Source organism: Aedes aegypti, chromosome 1 (genome assembly GCF_002204515.2).
Source record: "Aedes aegypti strain LVP_AGWG chromosome 1, AaegL5.0 Primary Assembly, whole genome shotgun sequence".
NCBI lineage: Eukaryota > Metazoa > Arthropoda > Insecta > Diptera > Culicidae > Aedes > Aedes aegypti.
Window position 1 is genome coordinate 227241197 of NC_035107.1, and position 25491 is coordinate 227266687.

Here is a 25491-nt window from a genome sequence, read left to right on the forward strand (position 1 = left end):
GGATTCAACACTCCACAGCTGGAAATAGAAACTTCAGAAGGCTATACTACCAAGCAGGCTGTGTTTGATCATTACCAGAAGCAATTCTCCGAACCGCAAGTCCACCAAAGATCAACATACGCAGCAATGAACCACGTGCACAAAATGCTACCACAGAATCTGGGAAACAACTTAGTTGCGCCAATTGGAGAGCAAGAGCTTCTTGCGACGATTCGGAATGCTACGAGGAAGAAGGCTCCAGGCCCTGATGGGCTTACATACGAATTTTATGAAAAACATTTTGAGCTTCTAAAAGAGGATCTCTTGAAACTCCTCAACGGATTTCTCGACGGATCTCTTGCTATGCAAGAAAACTTTTCCAGTGGCATCATCGTGTTGATTTTCAAGTCCGGTAACAAAAAAGATCTGCAAAACTATCGACCAATAAGCCTACTAAATACAGACTACAAAATTCTGGCGAAAATATGCGCAAACAGACTCAAAACCTGTATGGAGTTTCTAATCGCAGAAGGGCAAACAGCAGGGCTTGAGGGAAGGTCCTGTAACCAAAATTTGGATAAATTAAGAACGGTAGTTGTACGGGCACAACAAAGTAAGCGAATACAATTTGCTTTACTTAGCTTGGACTTGCAGAAAGCGTTCGACGCTGTGAATCACAATAGGCTTTGGGAAACACTGGCGATATTTAATCTTCCTGGGCAGTTTGTCAATTTCGTGAAAACACTGTATGCTAACGCGTCATCACAAGAAATGGTGAACGGTGGCCTGACTTCATCATTCCGAATTCATCGGTCAGTTCGTCAAGGTTGTCCGCTATCCATACTGATGTTTTCGCTCTACGTGGAACCGCTGATCCGGCAACTTTACGATTCAACTATAGGACTAATGATAGATGGAAAATTCTATAAAATAATGGTATATGCGGATGACTTAACACTTATAATCAGAAACAATGAAGAATTTGACCTAGTCATGTCAATAATGTCCGACTTTGCCTTACAAGCAGGAATACAAATTAATTTTAGAAAATCTGGATTTATTAGATTCAATAATTGTTCACTAGGCCCACAAATGTTGCCCGAAAAACAGGAAATCAAAGTTCTTGGTATGAAAATAAGAAAAAAATGGAAGGATATGATAAAGGTTAACTTTGATGCACTCCTTAAGGCCTTTACAGCTGCTTGTCAAATCCATAGTGCAAGAAATCTATGTTTGCTTGAAAGAATAATCATTCTGAACACGTACCTACTATCGAAACTGTGATATGTTTCGCATGTGCTACCGCCAAATAACTCGCACATAGCAGAAATAAAGAAATGGACAGGCTATTTTTTGTGGAACACGTACTTCTTTAAAGTAAATAGGAATCAATTATACCTCGAGTACTGCAAAGGGGGGCTTAAGCTAATCGACCCTGAAAGTCAGTGTAAGGCTTTATTTATTAGAAATCTTTTGTTTGACGGTAGTACAAAAGTAAACCATTTTCTTTTAAAACAAAGTAACTTAAGGAGTTTATCTATGAACGCTAAAAAATGGATTGAAGAGGCGAGGAAGCTTGAAAATCATACATGTGTTGAAAATAATAAAACATTATACAACTATTTCATAAATGAAATGAAAATACAACCAAATGTGCAGGAAAAGTTTCCACATTTTTGGTGGGATTGCATATGGCAAAACATTAATCATTCCTTTTTAAGTTTGAGTACAAGATCAATCCTTTACCTCATTTTCAACGATGTAATACCAAACAAAGCAAAAATGTACATTTATACCGATAAAGTGGACCATAACCTTTGTGAAATTTGCCACAAACCCGATACAAATATCCATCGAATCAAAGAGTGTCACCAATCAGGAATTATATGGAATTGGATTAGAGATATAATTGAAAAAAGACTTAAACTAAAATTAAGATCGCCAGAAGAAATATTATATAATGGTATAACCAAGAAAAAATATTTAAAAAAAGCTGCACTATACTTAGTAGCTGAAGCAATGGCCTACAATATTATACATTACAAGAAGCCAAGTCTCTTTTCTTTCAAAAAACTCATACGAGAAGCTAGATGAATGTATATAATATATGAATAAGAATGTATTTAGGGCAGTATTTAAAACATGTCTTAACATCTGTTAGACAATAACAACTGTTAAGATTTACAAACCTTTGATGTCTAATTATTACCATATATGTATAGTTATGCGATACATAAAAGAGTTGTAGTTAGTATTTTTATAAATAAACAGTAAATAAAAACTTTTAGAAAAAAAAAACAGCTGCTTATTGTAAACTGACAGGGCAGTGAAAATTTAAATTATAAAGTAAATCGAGACATATTCACAAGGATTTTGATGTTCTAAAAGTTAAAACGTCAATGTGTAAATTGTTTATTGCCGGAAAGGTAGAGAATCACGAACTATGTTTCGTTGGATTTCACTCGGAATCCATAACATCGGAAGGCATGCAGTTGATTTGATTCCTATTAGTTTAATTTGAATTTCTGTTCGATTATGCAAATTTTCAATAATTGTCACCAATAATTATTCATCAAAAATTATTCCGCCAATAATTATCCAATTAAAAATGAGTCCAAACTTTTTTGACAAATCACACTATCACATTCACTGTATCCAAAGGTGGCCAAAGATCTTTCCTACAGTAGCCACGTGTTTTAAGTTGTTACATCCTTGGAGAAGTCAGATTCTAGCTCAGTTCTGGGCCTCGTAACTTCTTTTAAATAGAAAAAGTATCATAGTTATGAGCCCATACATGTCATAAAACGTTTGCGCCCTGTTTTCAAGTTGCTCGTTGAAAAGAGTGAGACAGCACCAGCACACGGCGCACAGTAAAAGTAAAAAAAAAAAACAAAAGGATTTATGGCACGGACAGAGTTTCCTGTTTCCTGCTTGTTTTACGATGTCTTACAACCTAAAATAGAAAAACTTTTAAAATAAAAGAGGAAGTCAAGAAGAATACACTGCGGAACACGTTTTTGTCTCAAACATCAACATACTGCTATTTACATAATTTAGGGTTGCTGAATCCATAGCCGTTTTCAAAAATATCATAGCACGTCTAGTTTTTGAGTTATTGGCTGTTGAAAATGCAAAATTTTAGTATATCAGCCAATTTGCATGCAAGTTTCCCAGCTTGTATGGCAATTTATTTGCTTAATTTGCCACAGGATTTAAACTTTATGTGTATAACAATACTTATCAACAAATTTTAGTGATCTTGACTGGTATTTTTGTGAACTTAATTTTGGATTTCGGCTTGCAGTCACAATCAAAAGCGTTGATAATTTTAATTCATCGCCGACATTTCGATCCTATGGTTTGGATCTTCTTTAGGGCTCGAAGCTAACCATTTTGTTAAGTAGTAATAGTAGAGTAATATTCCCTTCTCCGGCTGTGAAACATCCGTGCGCGAGACGTGTGTACAAACCTGGCAATTAATTCCAAAATGTTCTATTGCTTAGAAATATTGAGTACATCTTTATTTGCTCAGGCAGAATTCCAAACTCCAAGGAATTATTGGAAGACTTACACACTAACTAGGATGTATAAAAATCAATAATGCGATAATTATACTTTTCATACTTAGGAAGCATTTTTTAATAATAACGATGTATTCCTTACGTATTCTTCTTCAATAGGCAGAACAACGTTTTACAAACTAAACTTTCCCGTGTTACGAACTTATTCAATTAACGAACCCCCCATCTTGTTCGTAAATTGAGGTTTTTTAACTTGCTCCTTTTATATGGGCAAGGTATGAAACCCGATCCATCGAGTAAAAACTCGTTTGTCTCATGCTGTGGTTCTATCCGAGACGGATAAATCCGATAAAATGTTTTGACGTTATGTTATGACGAACCCAAAATCTTTTTAAATTTTGCGAACGATTCTCTAAAAAATTGTCCAAGAATCTCTCCATGTGTGCCAAAAATAATGCCTTTTCGAACGTCAACCAAAGGATTCATTTTTTAATTTATCTACGAATTCCTCAAAAGTTGAAGGTTTTTTTTTAAACATCTCTTTCAAGATATTATGAAAATTTATTGGCTTTTATCGGTGAATGCAATACTGTACTCAGAGTGAAAGGGAGTAACGAAAGTAATGAAATGACAAGATGGATAGAATCGCAAGCGAGCGACGAGAGAAATGAATAGAAGTTGAAAATTTGTTTTTAACAGAGGGCCATATGTATGAACAACACAATCGAAACGACAAATCGTTGCCTAACGTCCTGGTCTTGAACGGCTAGATGTTGTAGTGTTGGTCACTACTAACACTAGACAGGCAAAAATTTGTCGCCTCGACCTGTTAACTATATTGTTCGGCGTATATAACAGTTCTATCGATCGTTGGCATATTTTCGGAGATTGATACGAAATGACGTTACTTATTGGATTTTTCGCGTCTAATCTCGCATACCCCTAATTTGCCCAAGTGATCCTATTCGAACTGACGTTAAATTTCTTTGCCAAATTGATTCTACATTTATAAGAATCTGCAAGATATTTTGTACAAGGTTTTAAATAAATTGTTGTTTCTTATATTAGAGGGATTCTGAACTATTTTTTCTAGTATTTTCGATATAACTACGGTGTGTGTGATATCGCTATGGGGAGCAATTATTTAACAAATTTTCTTGGAAGAAAATTCCACGAAAAATATCAGCCCCTTTCGCTAACAGTTCTCTTCAAGGAGCATATAGCAGTAGACGACAAATAACAGATCGACTTGTTAATTCAACTGGGGATTCTTTCTACAATTTATGTCGAGATGTTGGTTAATTTAATCAACGATTCTTGACCACTTTTTTAAATCTTTGACGTGATCTCTGATAAACATATTCATGACAAATTGCAATGTCAACATTTTTTACGAAATTCGTAAATTGACCTTATACACTGGAAAATTATGCTTTGGAATAAACATTTTTGAAGATATAATGTGATTTGCTTAGATCTTTTACATTATAATTTATTTAATGTAATTAGTAGCAAGGATGGAAATCTAGTGATCATGATAAAACAAATGATGCATCGTGGTTGTTCTTTGTCATGCGATCATAGCAACAACGATAAACCCTTAGTCGTCAAGCCATCACAACAAACTTCGCTCCGCAAAAAATGAATCGCTCGGCATGTGTGCTTACGATCAATTGTTCGCAAACCGAATTTTGGAAGATTTTCACGCTTTCACTCTGCGATATGACTTCTAGCATACCATTTTTGATCCTTAAGTCAATCGTGCATGGAATGTGAGAAAGTTTATCCGTGAATTTTAAATTGATTCACATTAATCGCAACTTGTTACAATATCCGACAAACCCTTTGTCCTACGACAAACAGTTTATCGGATGCTCGATATTTCTATGATTAGCGCACGTGGTGAGGTGTTGAAATCATGTTGCTGCAAGAGCGATGGCCCTCTTGGACCGTTCAAATACCGTGTTGTTTGTCGTTAGAGCTGATTTTTTTCCATCCTTGATTAGTAGTACATCATCTTAGTACTATTTGCCCTAGTTATAATTCAGAATTCTTTAATCAGATCCACAAGCATGATGTATTAACCTTTGAAATTTTTTGCATATGCAACAGAGAGCAATGCAATATATTGCTTGGTTTTGTTGTAGTTTTGAATTCAGAATAGAGATGGGCAAAACCACTCATTTCAATGAACGGACCGATCCAAATCACTCATTTTAGTGAACCGAATCTTTCGATCGGTTCAGTAGCTCAGCGGCTTGCAAAGGAAGAGCGAACTGAACGGAAAAAAAGCGGTTCACTCTCTATTGCGCGACATGCGCCGTTCTTTTCGTAACTTTCGTTCTCTCATTCTTCGAACATTCTTCCCCAGATACTCATCATATAATTAGGAAGCAAAATGTTGATTGCCATTCAAATTGATACTTTTTCTCTCTTGCTTGCATCTGCCTGTATGCAAGTGGCCGAGGCATGCTGAGAGCACGGAACAGCGGAAATCTTTGCTTACATGTGTGACGTGGCGCGCAAAGCAATGCACGTGTCAAGCATTATAATAAAGCCGAGAAACGAACGAAGGAGTATAGGAGAAAATAATCGGTTCGTACTTTTTCCGGGTCACTTGTGAACGGCTCCGATTCTTTTTTCCCATCTCTAGTTCAGAGAATGCTCTGAGTCATCCTAAAACTTCCTGCAATGTTAGTCCTGAAAACTACATAAGCAATAAGTGGAATTTTCGATGCGGCACGTGTTTGCAGTAATGCAACAAAGTGAACACCTTGAATTCTAGATTGAAATTTATGGATTTTAACTCTTAAAGAATTTTCAATTTATTGAATAGTTGGGAAAGTTTGAAGAATCAAACAGCATAAGATAAAACATTAACTTTCCGGAAACATGAGTTTCCAAGATTTATGTACACGATCTACTAGTGTAATGAATGGTTGTATTATATTTAAAACAAAACACAGTATGCGTATATTTAAGCTGGATTAGTTGTTGAGTTCAACAGGCGTTTTTTGTCAACAAATGAATTCCTGTTATATAGAAAGAAAGAAAGACAATTTACTCCGCCATAGGCTGCACAGACTGAACATAACGAACATTAGACAACGGACACACGGAACGACCAATGGACCAGTGAAGAATTTTTCGTTTGACAAAAAGTTTTCTCCGACTGGGGCGGGAATCGAACCCACACTCCCTAGCACAATACGCCTAAACGACTGACGCCGCTAACCGCACGGCTACGAAGCCCATTCATTAGCCCAGGTCATTAGATCTATACGTGCGAAGTAAGTGAAAGTTTGTTAATGCAGTTAATGCTGACAGTAATCAAACCTAGATAGATCTGGGTGAAACAATGTTGGTGGTGTTGGGTACTCTATGAATCGCCTAAAACCCATACTTTGATATTTTAATGGGGCTTAGAGACAATATGTTTAAAGACAAAAAGTCGAAAGGCAAGACGTCGAATGCCAAAATGTTGAATCCCGAAACGTTGGAATGAACAAAACGTCGATTTTTTTTCCATACAAAGTAGGCCAAAATCGTATGGATGGGTCGAAAATTAGTGCTAGGTCGAAAATTGGTGCTCTTCCCCTATCTCTTTTTGTTTAGGATCGTTGTTTTTCTTGTGAAGACACGCCTGCTTTGTATAAGATTGGAGCAAATAAAATAAGTATCTTTAGACGGCATTCCAAAGACAAAATGAGTTTCTATATCATATCAAAAAATGTAGATGTGTAATTTCGCTATATCTCGTCAAAGTAGTCTATGGATGACTTTAAAAACTTAAGGCTCAAGAATCCATCATTCAATCATCAGCAATCATCAAACATGAAAAACCAGTTTTTCCGTTAAAAATCAACGAAACCCACATAAAAATCTATCACTGCAATCCAGATAGCAATTCTATTGCAGTGATAGATTTTCTTGATGATTGCATTCATTTTGAGCAAAAAAAAAAAAGGTTTTAAAAATTTGAAAAACGATGATGGTTATTTTTCTCTTAAGGATTCTCAAATTTTCATGCAAAAATTTTTGATATTTATATGAGTTTAAAAAGTCTTGAAGTTTTATCTGAAAAAAATATGTTGTTTTTCAAGGCATATTGTTCGAGTTACAACGATAAGACATCAGTAAGTTTTTAATATAATATAAAACCATTGTGTCTTTCGAATGACGCCAAAAGATGTTTTTATATTTGCCCCAACCAGAGATTTTTACAATAAAAATAGTCGTGTTTTTGCAAACTCCTCAACGGAAAGATTTTTCGCTCATCAAATTACGCACCGAGAAGCTTCTTTAGACCACCGCTTGTTAACATAGTTCAAAGTAACATAAAAAAGTTCTAAATCGGTCAATTAAAAAGCTACAAAATACTTGATTTGGCAAAGTTTCTTGAACTTGAATGTCCTACAACTTCGCAGAAGCATGTATACAACAGCTCATACAAATAAGCAAGTTGACTTTTTCATTTTAATGAATATTATTTTCTCATATTTTTTTTCTAACTTTCGCTCTAAGGAATTATTCTAGAGTCTGCGCTCAAATATAGTCACTTCTTTATATCCTTGATTGAAGTGCAAATAAATTCTTTTGTGCTAATTTCAAACTGCATGAACTGAAGGATCCGAAATTTTAATTAAATCACCATACAAAATTAAATGTTCGAAATATGAGTCTGTTCGAAATCCCAGACACAATGGTACGCTCTGTGCGATCTTAACAGAGTAAATGCATTTAGTTCTCAAGTTTATCAAGGACATAAAAAAATAAATTGTTAACATTGGACATTGAACAGTTGCCACATTTGATTCGTCATCACTTTCCCACCACATTACTGAATCATTATAAGTAGCCAATTCATCATCCAACGAGTTCTGGATAATGGTTAATAAAGTGCAATTTGTAAACGACAATCGGGCGTGACTCTGCTGCGCGCACCAAACACCCCTCATATGGCACTAATTACCTTTAATCAATGTTGAGACTAAAAGATCTAATCAAAGGGATGGAACCGTCATGACAATAATTTCAGCCTTTGATGAGTGATGTTTGCATCGTTCCAGAAGCCGTTGGAGTTCCGTTTAGCACAGAATGTCACCTATGAGAGCTATGTCTAAATTCTTTTCTCCTGTGTGTGGAAGCAAAACAGCTTTTCAGTGAGCTTGAATTGAACTCAAAATTCAAATTCATGATGGATAGAAATTTACAACAAATTTGTTCCTAAAATATAATCACAGAAATGTCGATGGCTTCAGATTATAGAAGATCAAATAGTTTTGTTATTAGATACTGGTCATTTGCCGGATGTGCACTGTCTAGCTAATTGTTCCTACTGACATGTGATGTGATTACAGTACGTAAATGACATGCCTTGTCCACTTAAGTGATTCATCCAGAGAGGATGGTTAAATAATGAGGTGTGAGGTCAAATGATAAACATTAATAATAATGTTTGTAGTTCTTGTAATAACGGGTATCATCTTGGAGTTCCTATCGAATCAAAGTAAATCGACAGTTCTTACATGACCGAAGCGATTCGCATCACTTCTTAGCAGAAAAACAAAGATCTTACATATGTCGAATTTGTCATTGAAATACCAAAACACCATGCAGATTGAAATCCACATTATCATAACTGAATAATGATAAAACCTGATATTGTTGCCAAACGCGCACATCTGCGTTAGTGCTAATTGAGGAGTTCTGACCAAGATAAATATACGCAAAATTCATTTTCACGGTTTTAATGATATTCAGCGCGAGTTTTATAGCACATTTAGCAGATTATACTTGCATGTTTTATTTTGCATTTATTAAAGATGTGTCGAATTTGAAAGACACACTAATTATCTGTCTGAGCTTTAAATGTAGGCGGGCAAAATTTTCGATGAAATTCCAGACCATTTTTTTGATAATATCCTAAGTGTAAAATTTGCCCAAAAGTCCCCTTGGCCCGAAAGCCTTCATGGTTTATTAAACGCTTTTTAGCACTCGTGAAATGATGTTCGAAATAATGAGACACGAATACGGCAGACTGATGCAAAAACCGGACATTTTTTCCCAACTGGATCTTGACGCACTTTTGTGTCACCGGCTTGCCGTTGAAATACATTCCGCTGTTAATGGATTTGATCACGTTTCTGGAAAACTAGTTTCCACCGGATAGGGCAAATTAGCAGATGGCGCAGTGGCAGACGCCACGAGTTACAATGAATCAACGCATGATTGAATCGATTTCTCGACAATTTTTGACACATATTTTGCAAGGTACTGGCAGTACTCCACACATTACATTTATTTTTCATATCTAGGAGCTCTGCACTAAGCAACACTTTATTTGTAATTTGGCCAAAATTCTGCTGAGGAGCTTCCAAGCTTTTACTGAGAAGTTTCTAAGCCTCTGCTGAGAAGCTTTCAAAGTTCTGCTGAGAAGCTTCCAAACTTCTGCTGGGAAACTTCCACGCTTCTGCTGAGAAACTTTCAAGCTTTTGCTGAGAAGCTTACGAGCTAAACTATTTGAATTAAAAATCGCTTCATGAGAAAATATAAAAGCATTTGGGATGTAAGCAGTCTCAAAGACAAGAGTTTCTAGTTGCCTACAAAATTACCTAGATCAAATGAACAGTTGAATAACTTTAGAATTTTTTATATTGAATTGAGAAATATCCTGAAAAACACTCGAAAAAATTCTACCGTTGGATTAAATTGGATCCACCTATCATAAATTTCTGTAAGAAAACAGTCCGATTAACCATACTCACGTTTGCACGTGCTCTTGAAAGCCTTGTCAAGCCCCGGCTACCACCAATACCAATTCCGTTATCAATTCATCAGAAGTGTTTGACCGCAACAGTAACTATCCCACGATACAGACAACTGCCGCAGTCTGGAAAAGTTACTAAGAAGTCGTAAAATTAGAAAAGTAGGCACCCACTCGTCGCAGTTATTTACAACGTGGGGCAAATATTTGGCCAATAGTTAGTGTTATCACCATGTGAAACTGTCGCACTATTATCGCCGTTTCCCTAAGAACTTGAGCTCCCAAAGTGGCAATGCGGTAACAAACGATGACTTGGCTTTGTTTGAAGGTAGCTTGAAGCCACTGCGGCGCCTCGGTGCAGTTTGTTTTAGGGCCGGTGCATTCCGGTAAAAAAGTTGATAATGGCTTCGATGGTAGGTGGTGAATGATTCAACTTAATTGTAGTACTCCATGTTGATATGAAATTTACAAACAAAATTGTTATTTGATGACGTTAAGATGAATCGTCCAAATATATTTTAAAATATTTAATTTTTGAAACCAGTCACGGGGAAAGCTGCTGTTATTTAAGAATTGATAACGTACATATTATAGTTGTTATTGATGTAGTTTTCCATGAATTTTACCAGCGATTTCTCCAAAAAACAATCCAGTAACTATTTTAAGAATCTCCAGCAATTTCATCAGATATTTCTACAGGAATTTCTGCAAGAGTATATTCAAGAACAACTCCAAAAATTCCACCAGTAATTGGTCTATACACACTAAGCTCTTACGGTGAATTTCACCGTAATCTCAACAGCTGAACAGTTCGGTGAAATAAAACACCGTAATTTCGTCGGAATTTTACGTATTGCGGTGAATTTTTACCGAATACTGTGAAAATTTACCGTACTCCGTTAATTTATTTTACCGAACCGTTCAGCTGTTGAGATTTCACAGGAATCCGTAAAATAATTTAAGTGTGTACGTATCTGTACGGACTTTTCCAATATACTATAAATTATCATTGAATGATTCATCCTAGTAGGTATCCTGGATTTCTAGAATCCAGTTTTTGAGCCATGAGTTTTCAGCCTTTTTTTATAACCTAAGATATTTCTGCAATGAATATTCAAGAAATTCCTTCAAAAGCTTCTGCAGTAATTTCTCCGAATATTTCTATGAGTCTTTCAGGTTCTACTTGCATTCATTCAAAAATGTTCCCAGAAGTTTCTCCAGAATATTCTCAATGAATTCTTTCAGGAATTTCCCCAGTTTCTTCAGGGATTTCTTCAAGAAATTCTGTAAGATTTTTTCCAGAATCGCCAAGGATTCTCCCAAACAGATTCCTCTTCATAGAATTAATTCACAAACTCCATTACGCATACGTTTGTGCATTTCCACAAGAAATCATTTCAAAATTCTTCAAATTAGCTGTCTCCTGTCTCTCAGGGACGAACAGTTCATTCTTAGAACGCTTTACACTGTTCTTGGTATCGTATATAAAGTTTATCCAAGTGTATCTTCAAACATTTCTTCAACATTTTTTTCAGAGATACTCTAATGCGATTTCTTAAGGAATTTTTCCATCCTTCAGGAACTTCTCCAACAAAAAATACTGAAAAATCCTTCCAAGTAGGAAGTTCCAACAATTTCTACTGAAGTTCTGCGGTCTTGAAAAGATTTCTCCTAGTGATCGCTCGATAGTTCTCAAATTCTAACTTGTCACCCTTTTTGTATATTGTCCTTCCACTCCTCCGGTAGATGTTCTGTATCCCAGATCCTAGTTATCAATCGGTGGAAACAAGTAGCCAACCTGCCTGGGCCCATTTTAATAAGGTCCGCTATAACACCAAAGTTGTTTAATAGCATCCTTAACTTCACCTATTGTGGAAATTGGCACATCTCCCTCATCCGCCGTAACTACTGTAAAGCCATTCCTCATGCGGCCTTGGCCTTCCGCCTATGCGCCATTCAAGTGTTCATCGTTGTGTGGCTTCCATCCTTAAATCACCTCACGTTCGTCCGTCAAGATACCTCCATCCTTTTTCCGGCACATACGCTAGGTTCTCCTCAGGATTGTTCCCCGCGATGAATCTATCCTACTCTAGCTAAGATTTCTTCGACGGCAGGAGATCTCCGGAACCAATGATATTCGTGAAGATGTGTTGGTACTGAGATTCCGGTAAAGGGTATATGTTTGTACCAACAGGGCAATTCAAAATATATAAATGTTTGAACATCCAATCTCCTATATCTTCCTTACTATAATTACTTACTATTTTTGAAAACACGTTAGTAATGTAATGTAAGTACAATCTTATCATTCCATAGTGAAAACTCATTCATCAAATCTTAATAAAGGACGTTGCTGAAGAAACAAATCCTCAAGCAAACAAATTGTTTGGGATGTTTTTTATATGCTAGCGGGCCTGAAATCCCACATGAAGCTAAATAATAGTAAACAAACCCATGAATATCTCTTCTCCTATCGGTCGAATTGAACTGCTTTCTTCAGAAAATGTCTTTATCATGGCTTGAAGAATGAGTTATCACTTTGAGATGATAAGTTTGTACTTTCATTCCAGTACTAACGTGTTTGAAACATTTTTCGAAATTTCTTCATAGTAACTCTCATACATATCCTACATTGTCTTTGGGCCAAAAGAAAGCTGAAACTTTCACTGAACTTTTTTTAAGAGAGGTATGGACGATATGGGAGATTGGATTTTCGAACTTCGATTTATTGGCTGTCAGGGATCGATCGGGACACGAACAGTAATGAAACACATCTATCTTATGGAACAGTTGGAATGAGAATGAGTTTATTGTAACATAATTGAACATTAATTCATGTCAAACTTCAATGACTGCTTAGATTCTCCAGGGAGCTGCGTTGCAACTCCAATACTCCTCCTCAACACTGCTTCTCGAGTCTGCATTGCTGTCGTAGTTTTTCAACTCGAATTCTTGAGAAGGGTTTTGAAGATCGGCTAGCATCAGTTCGGTCGGACAATAATTGTACTTGATCGCTCCAGTCTGCTTCAAATCTTTGGCAAAATTGAACCTGATTGCGATATGCTTCGTTCCGTTACTGAATTTCTCCGAATCCAGCATCTTGACACAACTTTGATTATCTTCGTTCATCGTAACGTTGGGCAAATTTTCTCCTAAATCCGTAAGCAACCGTTTCAGCCACAGGGCTTCTTGCGAGGCCTCCGACAGCGCGACGAATTCTGCTGCAGCTGTCGATAGGGAAACACATGTCTGCTTGCGACAGGTCCAAGAGATTGTTCCTCCGTTGAATTTGAAGATGAATCCATTATTTGATTTTCGATCTTCACGGTTTTCTGCCCAGTGATCATGTTTGCTCAGCCTTAACTTCAATTCGACGGATCCCTTCAGGTACCGAACGATTCGTTTTAACTCCTTCCAATCTTGCTGGGTGGGAAAGGATACTTTCCGGCTCATGATGGAGATCGCTGCAGCTATATCAGGCCGGGTGTTTACTGCAATGTACAGTAGTTGGCCTACTAGCTTTTGATACTGCTTATTGTCCGGGAGAATGTTGTCGTTGTAAGTTTGTTTACCATATCCAGTGTCCAACGGAATGTTAGACGGTTTGGCATCTTCCAGTCCGGCTGATGCAACCACATCTCTGATGTATCTCCGTTGACTGAGGTAGAAATCTCCAGCTTCATCACGTTCTACTTCGATGCCCAGATACCACTGAACATCACCGAGGCTACTGATTTCGATGTTCTGTCGCAGGACTGCTTCCAGTGGTTTGATAATCCGCTCTTCCTCGCTTGCGACAATCTGGTCATCCACGTACACTAAGATATAGCACCACTTTTCTTTCACCTGTCTGCTGTATAAACAGGGATCCGATTCACAACGCTTGAATCCAGCTATCTCGAGTACTTCATTGAGTCGGTGGTTCCAAGCTCGCGCAGCCTGTTTCAAGCCGTATATGCTTTTCTTCAATCGGCAAACCTTGTTCTCCATATCAGGAACCACATAACCGGGAGGCTGACGCATAAAAATCTCCTTCTCAAGGTTTCCATTCAGAAAAGCCGTCTTCACATCGTACTGTTTGACAACCATTCGTCACTTCGCCGCTACTGACATCAGTGTCCGGAATGTTGCTTGACGGACCACCGGCGCGAATACTTCGTCGTAGACGGTTCCATATCGTTGGCTAAAACCTTGAGCTACCAATCTTGCCTTGAAACGATTGACTTCACCGTCCTTGCCTTGCTTCAGCTTGTAGACCTATTTACACCCAATGACACGCCGTCCGGCAGGCAGATCCACCAGGTCCCATGTTTTGTTGGAGTTCATCGAATTGAGTTCCTCTTCCATCGCCTCTTTCCATTTGCGGCTCAAGGAACAGGATGTTGCTTCCTTGAAAGATTTCGGCTCCTCCTGAAACAGCGGACCAGCCATACACACGTACCTTTCCGGTGGTATACCTTGATTCATCCTTGCAGATCTTCGGACAACAACTTCATCTTCATTGGGTAGCTCTTCAATGTTTTCCGGATCGTTCCACACGTCATCATCGTCGGACTCTTCAATGTCAGGATTGCCAGATTCATCACGTTCCTCAGTGCTCACCAGGGGATTATTGATTGGAGGAACCACAACGAGATCTTCCACTTCATTTTCATCCACAGGCTGACTGCTCTCCAGGCACTTGACATCACGACTAATAGTGACTTTTCCACTTCTTGAATCCAGCATTTCAACCAAATACCTGTTTTTGCGCTCGGCAACGCCATTCTGTTGCGGACTGTACGGCGCCGTGAACTGGTCAGCAATCCCGTTTTACTTCAGATATGCTCTCATATGCTTGCCGGTGTACTCACTTCCATAGTCGGATCGAAGGATTTTCGGTATCTTGTTGAACTGAGTTCTGGCCATCTCTACGTATTTTTGCAGCTTCTCAAATGCTTCCGATTCCTTCCGTAGTATGTGAACGACTGTATATTTGCTGTAGTCGTCTACAAATGTCAAGAAATATCGTCTTCCGCCAATAGTCTTTGTTCGCATCGGTCCACAAATGTCGGTGTGAACGAGCTCCATCACCTCCGACGTCGTTGATTCGGAAGCTTTCAGGAACGGTTTCCTCTGCATCTTATCTTGAATACATGCCTCGCAAATTTCCTTGCAATTGCACCCTTTGACGTTAACTCCTTGAACAAGGTTCTTCAACTTCATGACAGCATCACAATCTCTATGGCCAAATCGCCGATGCCAAGCGTGGACGCACTCACCAGCCGACGTCACCAAAGATGCAGATTCCCGGTATTGCTTGATCACGAACAAACGGCTACAGCACCAATCGCCCCGCTTCTGGAAATTTCGGCGCCTTCTTCATCAAACGTCACGACAAAGCCTTTCGTTGCCAACCGCTTGACCGAGAGGAGGTTGGATTTCATCTCAGGAACATACAGCACCGATTCCAGGGTTATCACTCGGCGGTTGCCTTCACCATCGAGCACTGCTAACTTACCAGTACCGCGACCTTTTGATTGTGCCTTCATGTCATTAGCGACCCAAACAGCTTCCAGAACTGACTAGTCCAGGTGGTCGAAGAATTCGCGACGATTACAGATGGGGCACGTTGCTCCGGAATCCAGGATCCATTGGTCCTCACGCCTCAATGCATTTCCGGTACAGAACGCCCAATTTTCGTCCTCGTCATCTTGCTGCACCACACTGTTGACTTTCTGTTGCCTGGTTGCTTTCGGAAATTTCTTCTTCTTCGCCTTCCATACCTTGAATTTCTCACAATTTACCTTCAAGTGGCCCGATTTCTTGCAAAAGAAACACCTATCGAAATTCGTCTTGGGTCCAACTTGCAACGCAGCTTCAGATCCATCGTCCGAATTGATGCGATGCTCCCGCTTTTGCCATTCATCGATCAGCTTCCCCTTCACTAGGTTCAACGTAAGATCTTCCTTTGGCCTTGCCTCCAGCGCGGTCACAAAAGTTTCGTATTCTTCTGGCAGGCTGCTAAACAGGATGGGTACCAGCCACTGATCATCGAGAAATTTTCCGGGTTGCAGACCATTCAGCTTCTCGAACAGCTCCGTCAGAGCCGAGATGTGGGATTCCATGTCCCCGTTCTTCTCCAGACGCATTCGAAAAATTCTTCGTATAACGGATACCTTGGTGCTGCGTGTCCTCTTGACATGGAACTTCTCGAGTGTTTCCCAAGCTTCGCGAGCGGTTTTGGCCTTCCTAATGTGAACCAGTTGATTGTCGTCCACGGTTAGTCCAATGGTCGCCAACGCTTGTTCATCCTTCGACATCCAGGCAGCAGTTACCGGATCGGGTTTCGGATCCTTTACGGTAGCCCATGTTCCTTCCTTCATCAAGAGTAACTTCATGCGAAAACTCCAGTTGTCGTAATTGGTCCCGTTCAACTTCGCAAACGACTTTTCCATCTTCGTGTTTCTGCTCTTCTATTGAAAAAATCTTCAAACTTCATCGATCTCGATTCAGGTGCGGCCCATAACCTATTGGCAGTCAGGGATCGATCGGGATAGGAACAGTAATGAAACACATCTATCTTATGAAACAGTTGGAATGAGAATGAGTTTATTGTAACATAATTGAACATTAGGGGTATTCACTTAACAGCGCAAAACACTGCGTAAGTCATGCTTAAATGATTAACTAAATATTTCATGACTTTGTGAAAAACTGCAAATGAAACATTTCGGAGTGTCAAATTCAACGGCTTATCAATCCAAGAACGCTTTGATAATCTGACAAATGTCATTAATTTGTTTTCTTAGACCGGATACAGAACAGCCGGATGCAAGACGAATTGGCACTAGGAACCTGAACTTTAAGTTGCAAAACGGTTGCAAATTCACAGGCCAATGAGAGCTTTATTTCGATCTGAAGCTATGTGCCCTTGTGGAGAACTGAATACCTCAAGTTATTTTACTATAGGTTCAGCGACTTCGGAAACGTGGAATTTGTTCTGAATATTTTTATTCATTAACATCTCAGGATCATCTTAGGGGCAAAGTTTGGTTTTTTTACTTCACACAATTGGGTGAAGACAAACAATAAACTGACTTCAGTGGTTTGAAACCGTTTTAGAATTGAATGCAAAGTTGGAAATTTCTTAGGATAACTGGGCTATCTTTCCATTGCATGATTCGGAATCATCTGCAGGTGACCTGGTGAAATCAGTTTTATATGAAACCTCCAAACATCAAATATGGCTTTCTGTAAGTAAAATGCTGATGCGCTAATATACATTTGCCTCAGTTGAATGATTAACATCCATTAATAATATCAATACGTTATTAAATTGCCAAATTCAGCCTCAATAATCCCGAAAATTCTTCAAAATTTCGACCTGAAAAAACAGATTTTGGCACAAATTATTGATGTTTACAGCGCAATGCAGTGGCTAGAGCTGTGGACAACTAGATCATAATTATCACATTTGACGTTCCACCGCATCAAATTAGGAATATTTCATTTGAAAAGTTTCAAAGCTGAAGTTACGCAAAATTGGAGATTACGCTACTTTAAGTGAATACCCTTATTAATTCATGTCAAACTTCAATGACTGCTTAGATTCTCCAGGGAGCTGCGTCGCAATTCCAATACGTTTGAATGTACCATGACCCCACATTTATGGATCAACTAGACACAGTTATGGCAACTTAAACAACGAAAGTAATCAATCAATAGCTCTAGAAATGCCCATTGCTGAGAAGCAGGCTTTGTGCCAGTTAATATTTAATGCCAATAAAAAGCAGAAAAAAGATATTGGTAGTGTTTGAACTCCCGGATAGTCCTGGATCTTTTTATAAGGAAAATATCCACGATAATATCCATCGTGCCTGCTACACGGAATATAAATACAAAAATAACAAAGAAAGCTATCAGTTTGAAACCGTCGAACTGCTGTTATAGCTCAAAAGCAGCCCTGATAACTAGAATCAATGCAACAAATTTGGATATCAATAGGTATCACAATTTCCTCGATTAGACCAAATACTGACAAACTCGAAATAGAGCACTATCACATCACACTGCAAGGTTCCTCGCGTGCATCATCCATCATTACCGTTTAATTACACAACCCATCTAGTGCTAAGTATATGTGATTCGCGCCACACCACACACTGCTCTGAGCGACGCTAGTTGTCCACATTATATCACCATCTATCATCGCTGTGCTAGTCGCTTGCAGTCCTGGGCTATAACAGTGCAGATCACAATCGGTGCGCGCGCGGTCCATTATTCTTTCGGAGAACTTTCTAAAGTAGGGTTACACAAAATCGGGTTCTTCTGGACCAACACACCATGTGTGTTATTTTCACACATCCTGAAAAATCGTTTCACGACCTATAGAAATGCTTAGTATTTTCAGGAAGACTGAGTGATGGTCGTGGGTTTGAATCCCGCAGGTCGAGAAGCTTTTCGTGAAGGAAATCTTCTCGACTCGATATACACATGTGAAAGCTCTCTGTGGAAGAAGCCGGCTCTGTCCCAGTTGAGACGTAACGCCAGAATCACAGAAGCAGGTTTTTCAGCTTGTGTTAAAACTACATATCTCATGTGTTGATCCGATTATGTGTGAATCGTACTCAATTTTGTGTAACTTCGTTTCGACGTGCAGGTGTTAGATTAGTGCCATTTTCGAGTGGATCAACTCCCTGCGCGGTGGTAATCGGTACGATGCGTTGAACAGTAGTCCAGCGAACAAGTCGATTGTACAGTGGGAACGTTCTTTCTGCTCGTACGGTGATTCCCAAGTGACCGGCAGCAAAAAAAATCTCTCAAACAATTGTTGGTGCATTGTGATTGTCTGGACTGCAGTACTGGCGGAAGGGCACTTAAAAATGCTGGTAATTGACTTTAACGAGATGTTGCTCTGATTTAGTGGTCCGTGTGTTTAGTGCGTGGGAATAATCACGTGTCACCAGGGATTGGTAGCACGAGCGATGTATGACGTGGTCCGGAAATATTACTCAGCTGGGTGCTCTATGGGCATCTACAGAGTTATGAATTGTGGGAGCTTTCATTACCAAGGTGTCCCTAACCAGTATTATTGCAATCAAGTGGCCCATATAGCCATATCGCGCAAGCTGTTCAACAGGGGGGGGGGCGGCGTATGCTTGAAACACATCAGTCGAGGATCTTCAAGGATTGTGAATGGCCTTAATTTCAGTACTTATTAGTGCTACTTTTGTCTAATAATTGATCATTTTACGATCCTTGTTTGCACCCATGCCTTCGATTTTCTTTGGACCCGTTAGCGAAAGCTAGCGGTGGTAATCCTTCTTGAATACCATCTTCAAAAAAAAAACCTTCTAGAAGATCACTACTTTCGTTTATTCACCGATCATGATTGCAACCATGAACAAAAATAAGGGTGAATCTCTGAATTCACAACTTCCTTCAAAAAAAAAAAAAAAGTGGGTTTTGAGCCTGTTACTAAACGTGGCAAAAATGGAAGAAAGGGCGTTTCTCCGGAATGCGCGCTTTCTTCCAATGGTGAAATGGTTAATGTTGATAATAACATCGATTTGAGCAATATTTTCAATGGCACAGTTTACAAGGAATAAAATGAAAACGCTTAAAAGTTTTTAATGCTAGAACGGAACAAATGTCTCTTTGTCTAGTTAAACGAAACCATAGGCATAAACCATCAAATTAATCTAAAACACATTCTGACAACAAAATAACTCTCTGGTGACCATTACTGCCAACCTGATCAATCAGAAATCATTTCCCAGAGAAAAAAAAAAGATCCACTTTAGCCTAACCATCCACACAACCCTAGTCGACACCGCACATTCAAGCGAGATTCCAATCGCCCCAGCAATTGATGTGTGCATCTAATTAGTGGAAATCGCTGTTGTATCTTGTGTGAACTTTTTCTTGTCTCTCGCTGTCTAAAACGGTGTGCGCACTTTACTTATAGTATACTGGCGTTGCATCGCGGCTCCCGAGCAGAAAACAATTGCTGTAGAATACCATACTATGGTATTCAATATCAGATACCACCTGCATGAGGTATGGAAGGACCCTGCATAAGAAGTAGAATACCTCAAATAATATCTTATGCATATTTTAGAAACATCAAACTGATAGTTGGATCATGTTCTGAAATACCTAAATGAAACAGAACGAATTTTCAAATAGGAATGATTTTTTTTAATAGTAGTTCAATACATCCAGTAGTCCTCAATAATTTTCTGTGTACTGTATTAGGACACTACCATCCTAATTTGGTAAAACAAAACTAAGCTTTTATTAACATTTTGTTAACAACATATTACATATCATTTTCAGTGATTGTAAAGAATTTTTACAGATGAGTTGATTTCACCTGCTTATAAGAGAGAAAAACACGCTCTCAATTTACTAAACCTAACTCAACCTAAATATATAACGAATTGATCGTGACAATAGAAGATTGCAACGATTTTTGTCAAAAATTATTAATTATTTGATTGGACATTTATTCCAATGTTTCTAAATTGGAAATTCTATGTCACTCATTAGTACTATAACTGGAAGGAAGCTTCAGCATCATTTTCAAAATTTTATTTTGAAGCCTCTGCAGAGCTTTCTTCCTGATAGTACAACATTTATTTAAAATTGGTACAGCATACAACATGGCTGGGCTGCAAATTTGTTTAAAGATCAAAAGCTTGTCCTTAATGCATGCACTATTGAACAATACGTTACAAAGGTATGACACAAAAATATGGCATGCATAGTTACGTACGAGTTATTCGTTCCTGCTCGGGTTGTAACGATGGCTCTGACTGCCATTTTCACGGTCAAGTTTACTCACGCGGTTGATGCTGAAAATAGGAGTTGGCTAGTTGATGTACCTAGTTAGGTATGTGACCGAGGCATCCGTGTAGGAGAAGTAGTATTTCGATTGTTTCTTTGTGAATGAATTGTTGGCTGAGAAAAATCGAGTAAGTACGTATTTTGCGTTACTCAATATGTGGGGGCGTATTGATGCTAATTGCAATTGACTTGCCGTACGTAAGTAATTAGTGCGTTGCTATTGTGTAATATTAAGATTAGGTGCACTCATGTCCGATGCATATCTTATCTCTGAGCAATTCTCGCTGAAACCAGGCCGCCATCGGCACCCATCGTTAGAATTCCAATTTTATGTCTCTGATCGCTAGCTTTCGATAAAACTTAAGGGTGGTCCTTTTTGTTTTCTCAAATTGGTGGACCCCTCGTACGCCAGCTAGCTAAACAGTTTGCAAAAAAGCCCATTTTTTGATAAATCTTGGGTATTTCTTCACGTGATATGTCTCATATTTCCCTTGGAACACATACCAAACTTAATGGCATCGTATAGAGAAAGGATATAGCTTTCATTTGAAGTTAAAAAAAATCCGGCGGCCATTTTGAATTTGGCCGCCATCTTGAATTTTGTTAGAAAAATCGATTTTTCACCATTAGCGCACCGCTCGTTTTGAATTCTGAGATCACCATCAGAAAGCTGAGGAAAAATTGCGTAAGATAGGCTACAGAAACTAGGTGTGCAATGGTATTTACCCTATGAAATGAACGATTTTCTAAAACATGTTCCACGATTTTGACGTATATGGCGAGTGCAATCAATGCAAACATCATTTTTGGTACAACAAAGATACAAGTTTTCAATAGTTGGTGTATTTTTCGAGTCAGATGTAGAATAGGAGTATTATTTTGAGTGAAAAAATCTGGCGGCCATCTTGGATTTTGACGCCATCTTGGTTTTAAGTAGTAGAATGAGTTTTCACCTTGATAACACTCAACATGTTGAATTTTAATGCCACCGTTACACTTACTATTCTTCTTGTTCTTCTTTTTCCTGACGTTACGTCCCTACTGGAATAGAGCCAGCCCCTAAGCTTCAAAAATAAATTAACAAGTAAAATTTTTTAACGCTTATTTGCCACCTGAATGATTGTTCTGCATATCTGCGAGTTGAAAAATAGCATTAATTCTTTCATTTATTTGGTCTAAAACCATTGATAGAAATGAACAATCTGTTGAACAGCTAAAATAAGATAAGAAATAAAGAATCTGTTTGTTTTTTAACGGAGATCTTTAATTAATTAAACATGAAGAGCGCTGAGATGTTAAACAATCATTCTACTGCTAAAAACTAAGATGGCGTCGAAATCCAAGATGGCCACCAGATTTTCCAAACTCAAAATGATTCACCTGAGTTTCGGCATTACGTCCACATTAGAACAAAGCCTGCTTCAATTTCGCTATTTTTAACATGCATGTTGGGTGTTAGTAAAAACAATACTTTATGATTCAGAAAATCAAGGATTTTTTTTTGCTTAAAAATTTAAGATTTCCATTCTAAATTAATGCACTTTTGGAAATGTTTTACGTTAAACCTACAGATATTACCACAAAACTTACTAATGTCCCAACGCACAATTTATAAACTTCATTCGATGACAAAAAAAGCATATGGTAAAAAAAAAATGTTTATTTCAATCAATGTTTTGGACGGTTTTTATTCATTAAATTTATTTATTCATAATAACTGAATTCAAAGATATGTCGAAGAAATATTCTGTTATTAAAAATCGTATTATAAAAGAAAATTCCTATTTAATAACCTGTATTTATAACTAATAAAACTGAGTATCAGGCTCGGTTCCACTAGGGACGTAACGTCAGGAAAATGAAGAATAATAAGAAGAAGAGTATACGTAACCTTGTTTTTATTGGTAACCTCTAAATTCGACATGCTGAGTGCTATCAAGGTGAAAAATTCATTCTACTAGTCAAAATCAAGATGGCGTCAAAATCCAAGATGGCCGCCAGATTTTATCACTCTAAATAATACTCCTATTCTTTATCTGACTCGAAAAATACACCAACTATTGAAAACTTGTATCTTTGTTGTACAAAAAATAATGTTTGCATTGATTGCACTCGCCATATACGTCAAAATCGTGGAACATGTTTTAGAAAATCGTTCATTTCATAGGGTAAATACCATTGCACACCTAGTTTCTGTAGCCTATCTTACGCAATTTTTCCTCAGCTTTCTGATGGTGATCTCAGAATTCAAAACGAGCGGTGCGCTAATGGTGAAAAATCGATTTTTCTAACAAAATTCAAGATGGCGGCCAAATTCAAAATGGCCGCCGGATTTTTTTTAACTTCAAATGAAAGCTATATCCTTTCTCTATACGATGCCATTAAGTTTGGTATGTGTTCCAAGGGAAATATGAGACATATCACGTGAAGAAATACCCAAGATTTATCAAAAAATGGGTTGCAAACTGTTTAGCTAGCTGGCGTACGAGGGGTCCACCAATTTGAGAAAACAAAAAGGACCACCCTTAAGTTTTATCGAAAGCTAGCGATCAGTGACATAAAATTGGAATTCTAACGATGGGTGCCGATGGCGGCCTGGTTTCAGCGAGAATTGCTCCTCTGTTGTATCGTTTGCGGTTGTAATGCAAGGAAGATGATTGCGTTTGAATTCCGGCTCGATCCAGTTTTCTAATAATTTTAGTTTTATTTTTTGGTTTGAGTGCTTCGTGAAGCCCAAGCAGGACAGTTCCCCGACCAGATGGAAGAAACAAGATTATAACATAATGTGTTCCTCTGATATGATTTTTTTATATCACCAGTTGTTATAAAACATGTACCGTTAGTAGTTCAAATAACAAAAATTCTAACAAAATTTGCACCAAATTGAACTAAAATATAACAAACCCTGTTATAATTATATCAAAGTTATTACAGAATGTGTTGCAAGAATGTTACAAAATAACAAAATTATTGCAAACTATGTTACTGTTTATGACATCGGATGTTATTTGCAACAAACTTATAAAAGCGAGGTCAAAAATATAACAAATGTTGTTATAAATGTGATACTAAGCATATAACAAGTTGAGAACAAAGCCATCTTGATAACAAAATTATATCAACTTCTGTTATTTTTAACTGCTGCTGATAGGAATGTGTTAGAATCTTGTTATGCGGTTCTGGTCGGGTCGGTTTACCGTCGTCCGATAGATTTGGCTCACGGTTTCGCGCATGTTTTTGTCGCCGGAGATTTTTTTTCCTGTTTTCAAGCGTCTTGCTGGGTGTGCTTCGTGAAGCCCAAGCAGGACAGTTCGGTTTTGCGTCGTCCGATAGATTTGGCTCACGGTTTCGCGCGTGTTTTCGTCTCCAAAGATTTTTTTTTTCTGTTTTGGAGCGTCTTGCTGGGTAGGTATATGGAAGGCACATGCAAGACGGTTTGTTTTCGGGACGCCAAGAAGTTTTGCTGTCAGTATCAGTTTTGTGTTCAGTCGAGGATGGATTACCAACTGGTGAGTTCGTTTCATGCTTGTAATAACACATATTTTCTTGAAAGCGTAACTTTTAAGTAATTTTAAAACAAACTTTGTATGGTTCGTCACTATAAGTGTCGGCATTATGCTTTTTTCTTATACAATTTCAATATACATATATTTGTCTCTTTTAGACATTATTAAAAATTATCTTTTGAATTGTTCGACATTGTGAATGTTGACGTATTTTTTAAAACTTCTACCATATCGAGACAAAATGCACAGTAATACACATAGGAAAATTTCAAACTAACTATGTATAGTTCGTCACTACAAGTGTCGGCATTATTCCTGTTTCATATAATTTAAAATATATACATGTAATTTTCAGTTTTCGTCATTAATAAAAACATCTTTTGAATTGTTCGACATTATAGATGTTGACGTATTTTTTAAAGCTTCTACCAAAAACTTCTCGAGACAAAAATACAACACTTGCTTTAAGTGTTAGTCGTATATTTCCTCCTTGTCCATGGATCGCATCATCGACCAGAGGTGACTCCCAGATCTTTTCCTCCCTCAATAGTAAACACCCTTCCCGTGGTGATTGTGGAGATGCAGAGGTATTCTCGGTCTCTAGAAGCAACAATCATTACACCCTAACATTCCTTCCCCTTCCCAACTGACTGTAAGGACTTGGCCGGCGCCGTTATTGATCAATAATATTAGATCTGCTAAAATTGCACTTCGAGAGTAAGCGGAAACTCCCATCCCTTATTCATTTGGATCGTATTGCAATTCTTACCAGTTCCGATCAATCACGGAGTAGCAACCATTGACATGTACAGTCAGTCTATGCTATGCTATGCTATGCTAATCTTAGTTTTATTTTTTGGTTTATTTGATTGCAGACCCAGGGTACTAA

The 25491-nt window shown here is 38.0% G+C and overlaps 1 protein-coding gene across 4 annotated transcripts in view; it reads left to right on the top strand.

Annotated features, from left to right (window-relative positions):
* LOC5580175 (sodium-coupled monocarboxylate transporter 1) overlaps positions 1-25491 on the top strand; it is a 101599-nt gene that overhangs the window by 41792 nt on the left and 34316 nt on the right. Inside the window, exons 1-2 of one of the 4 annotated variants that reach the window (XM_021857728.1) lie at positions 18452-18550; positions 18908-19136. The exons of 2 other annotated variants lie outside the window; for them this stretch is intronic. In XM_021857728.1, coding sequence (XP_021713420.1) covers positions 19131-19136 — 6 coding nt within the window. In that variant the 5' untranslated portion in view covers positions 18452-18550; positions 18908-19130. Of the gene's footprint in view, positions 1-18451; positions 18551-18666; positions 19137-25491 lie in introns of those variants that run through there. One more of the 4 variants, XM_021857729.1, reaches the window with a different exon arrangement.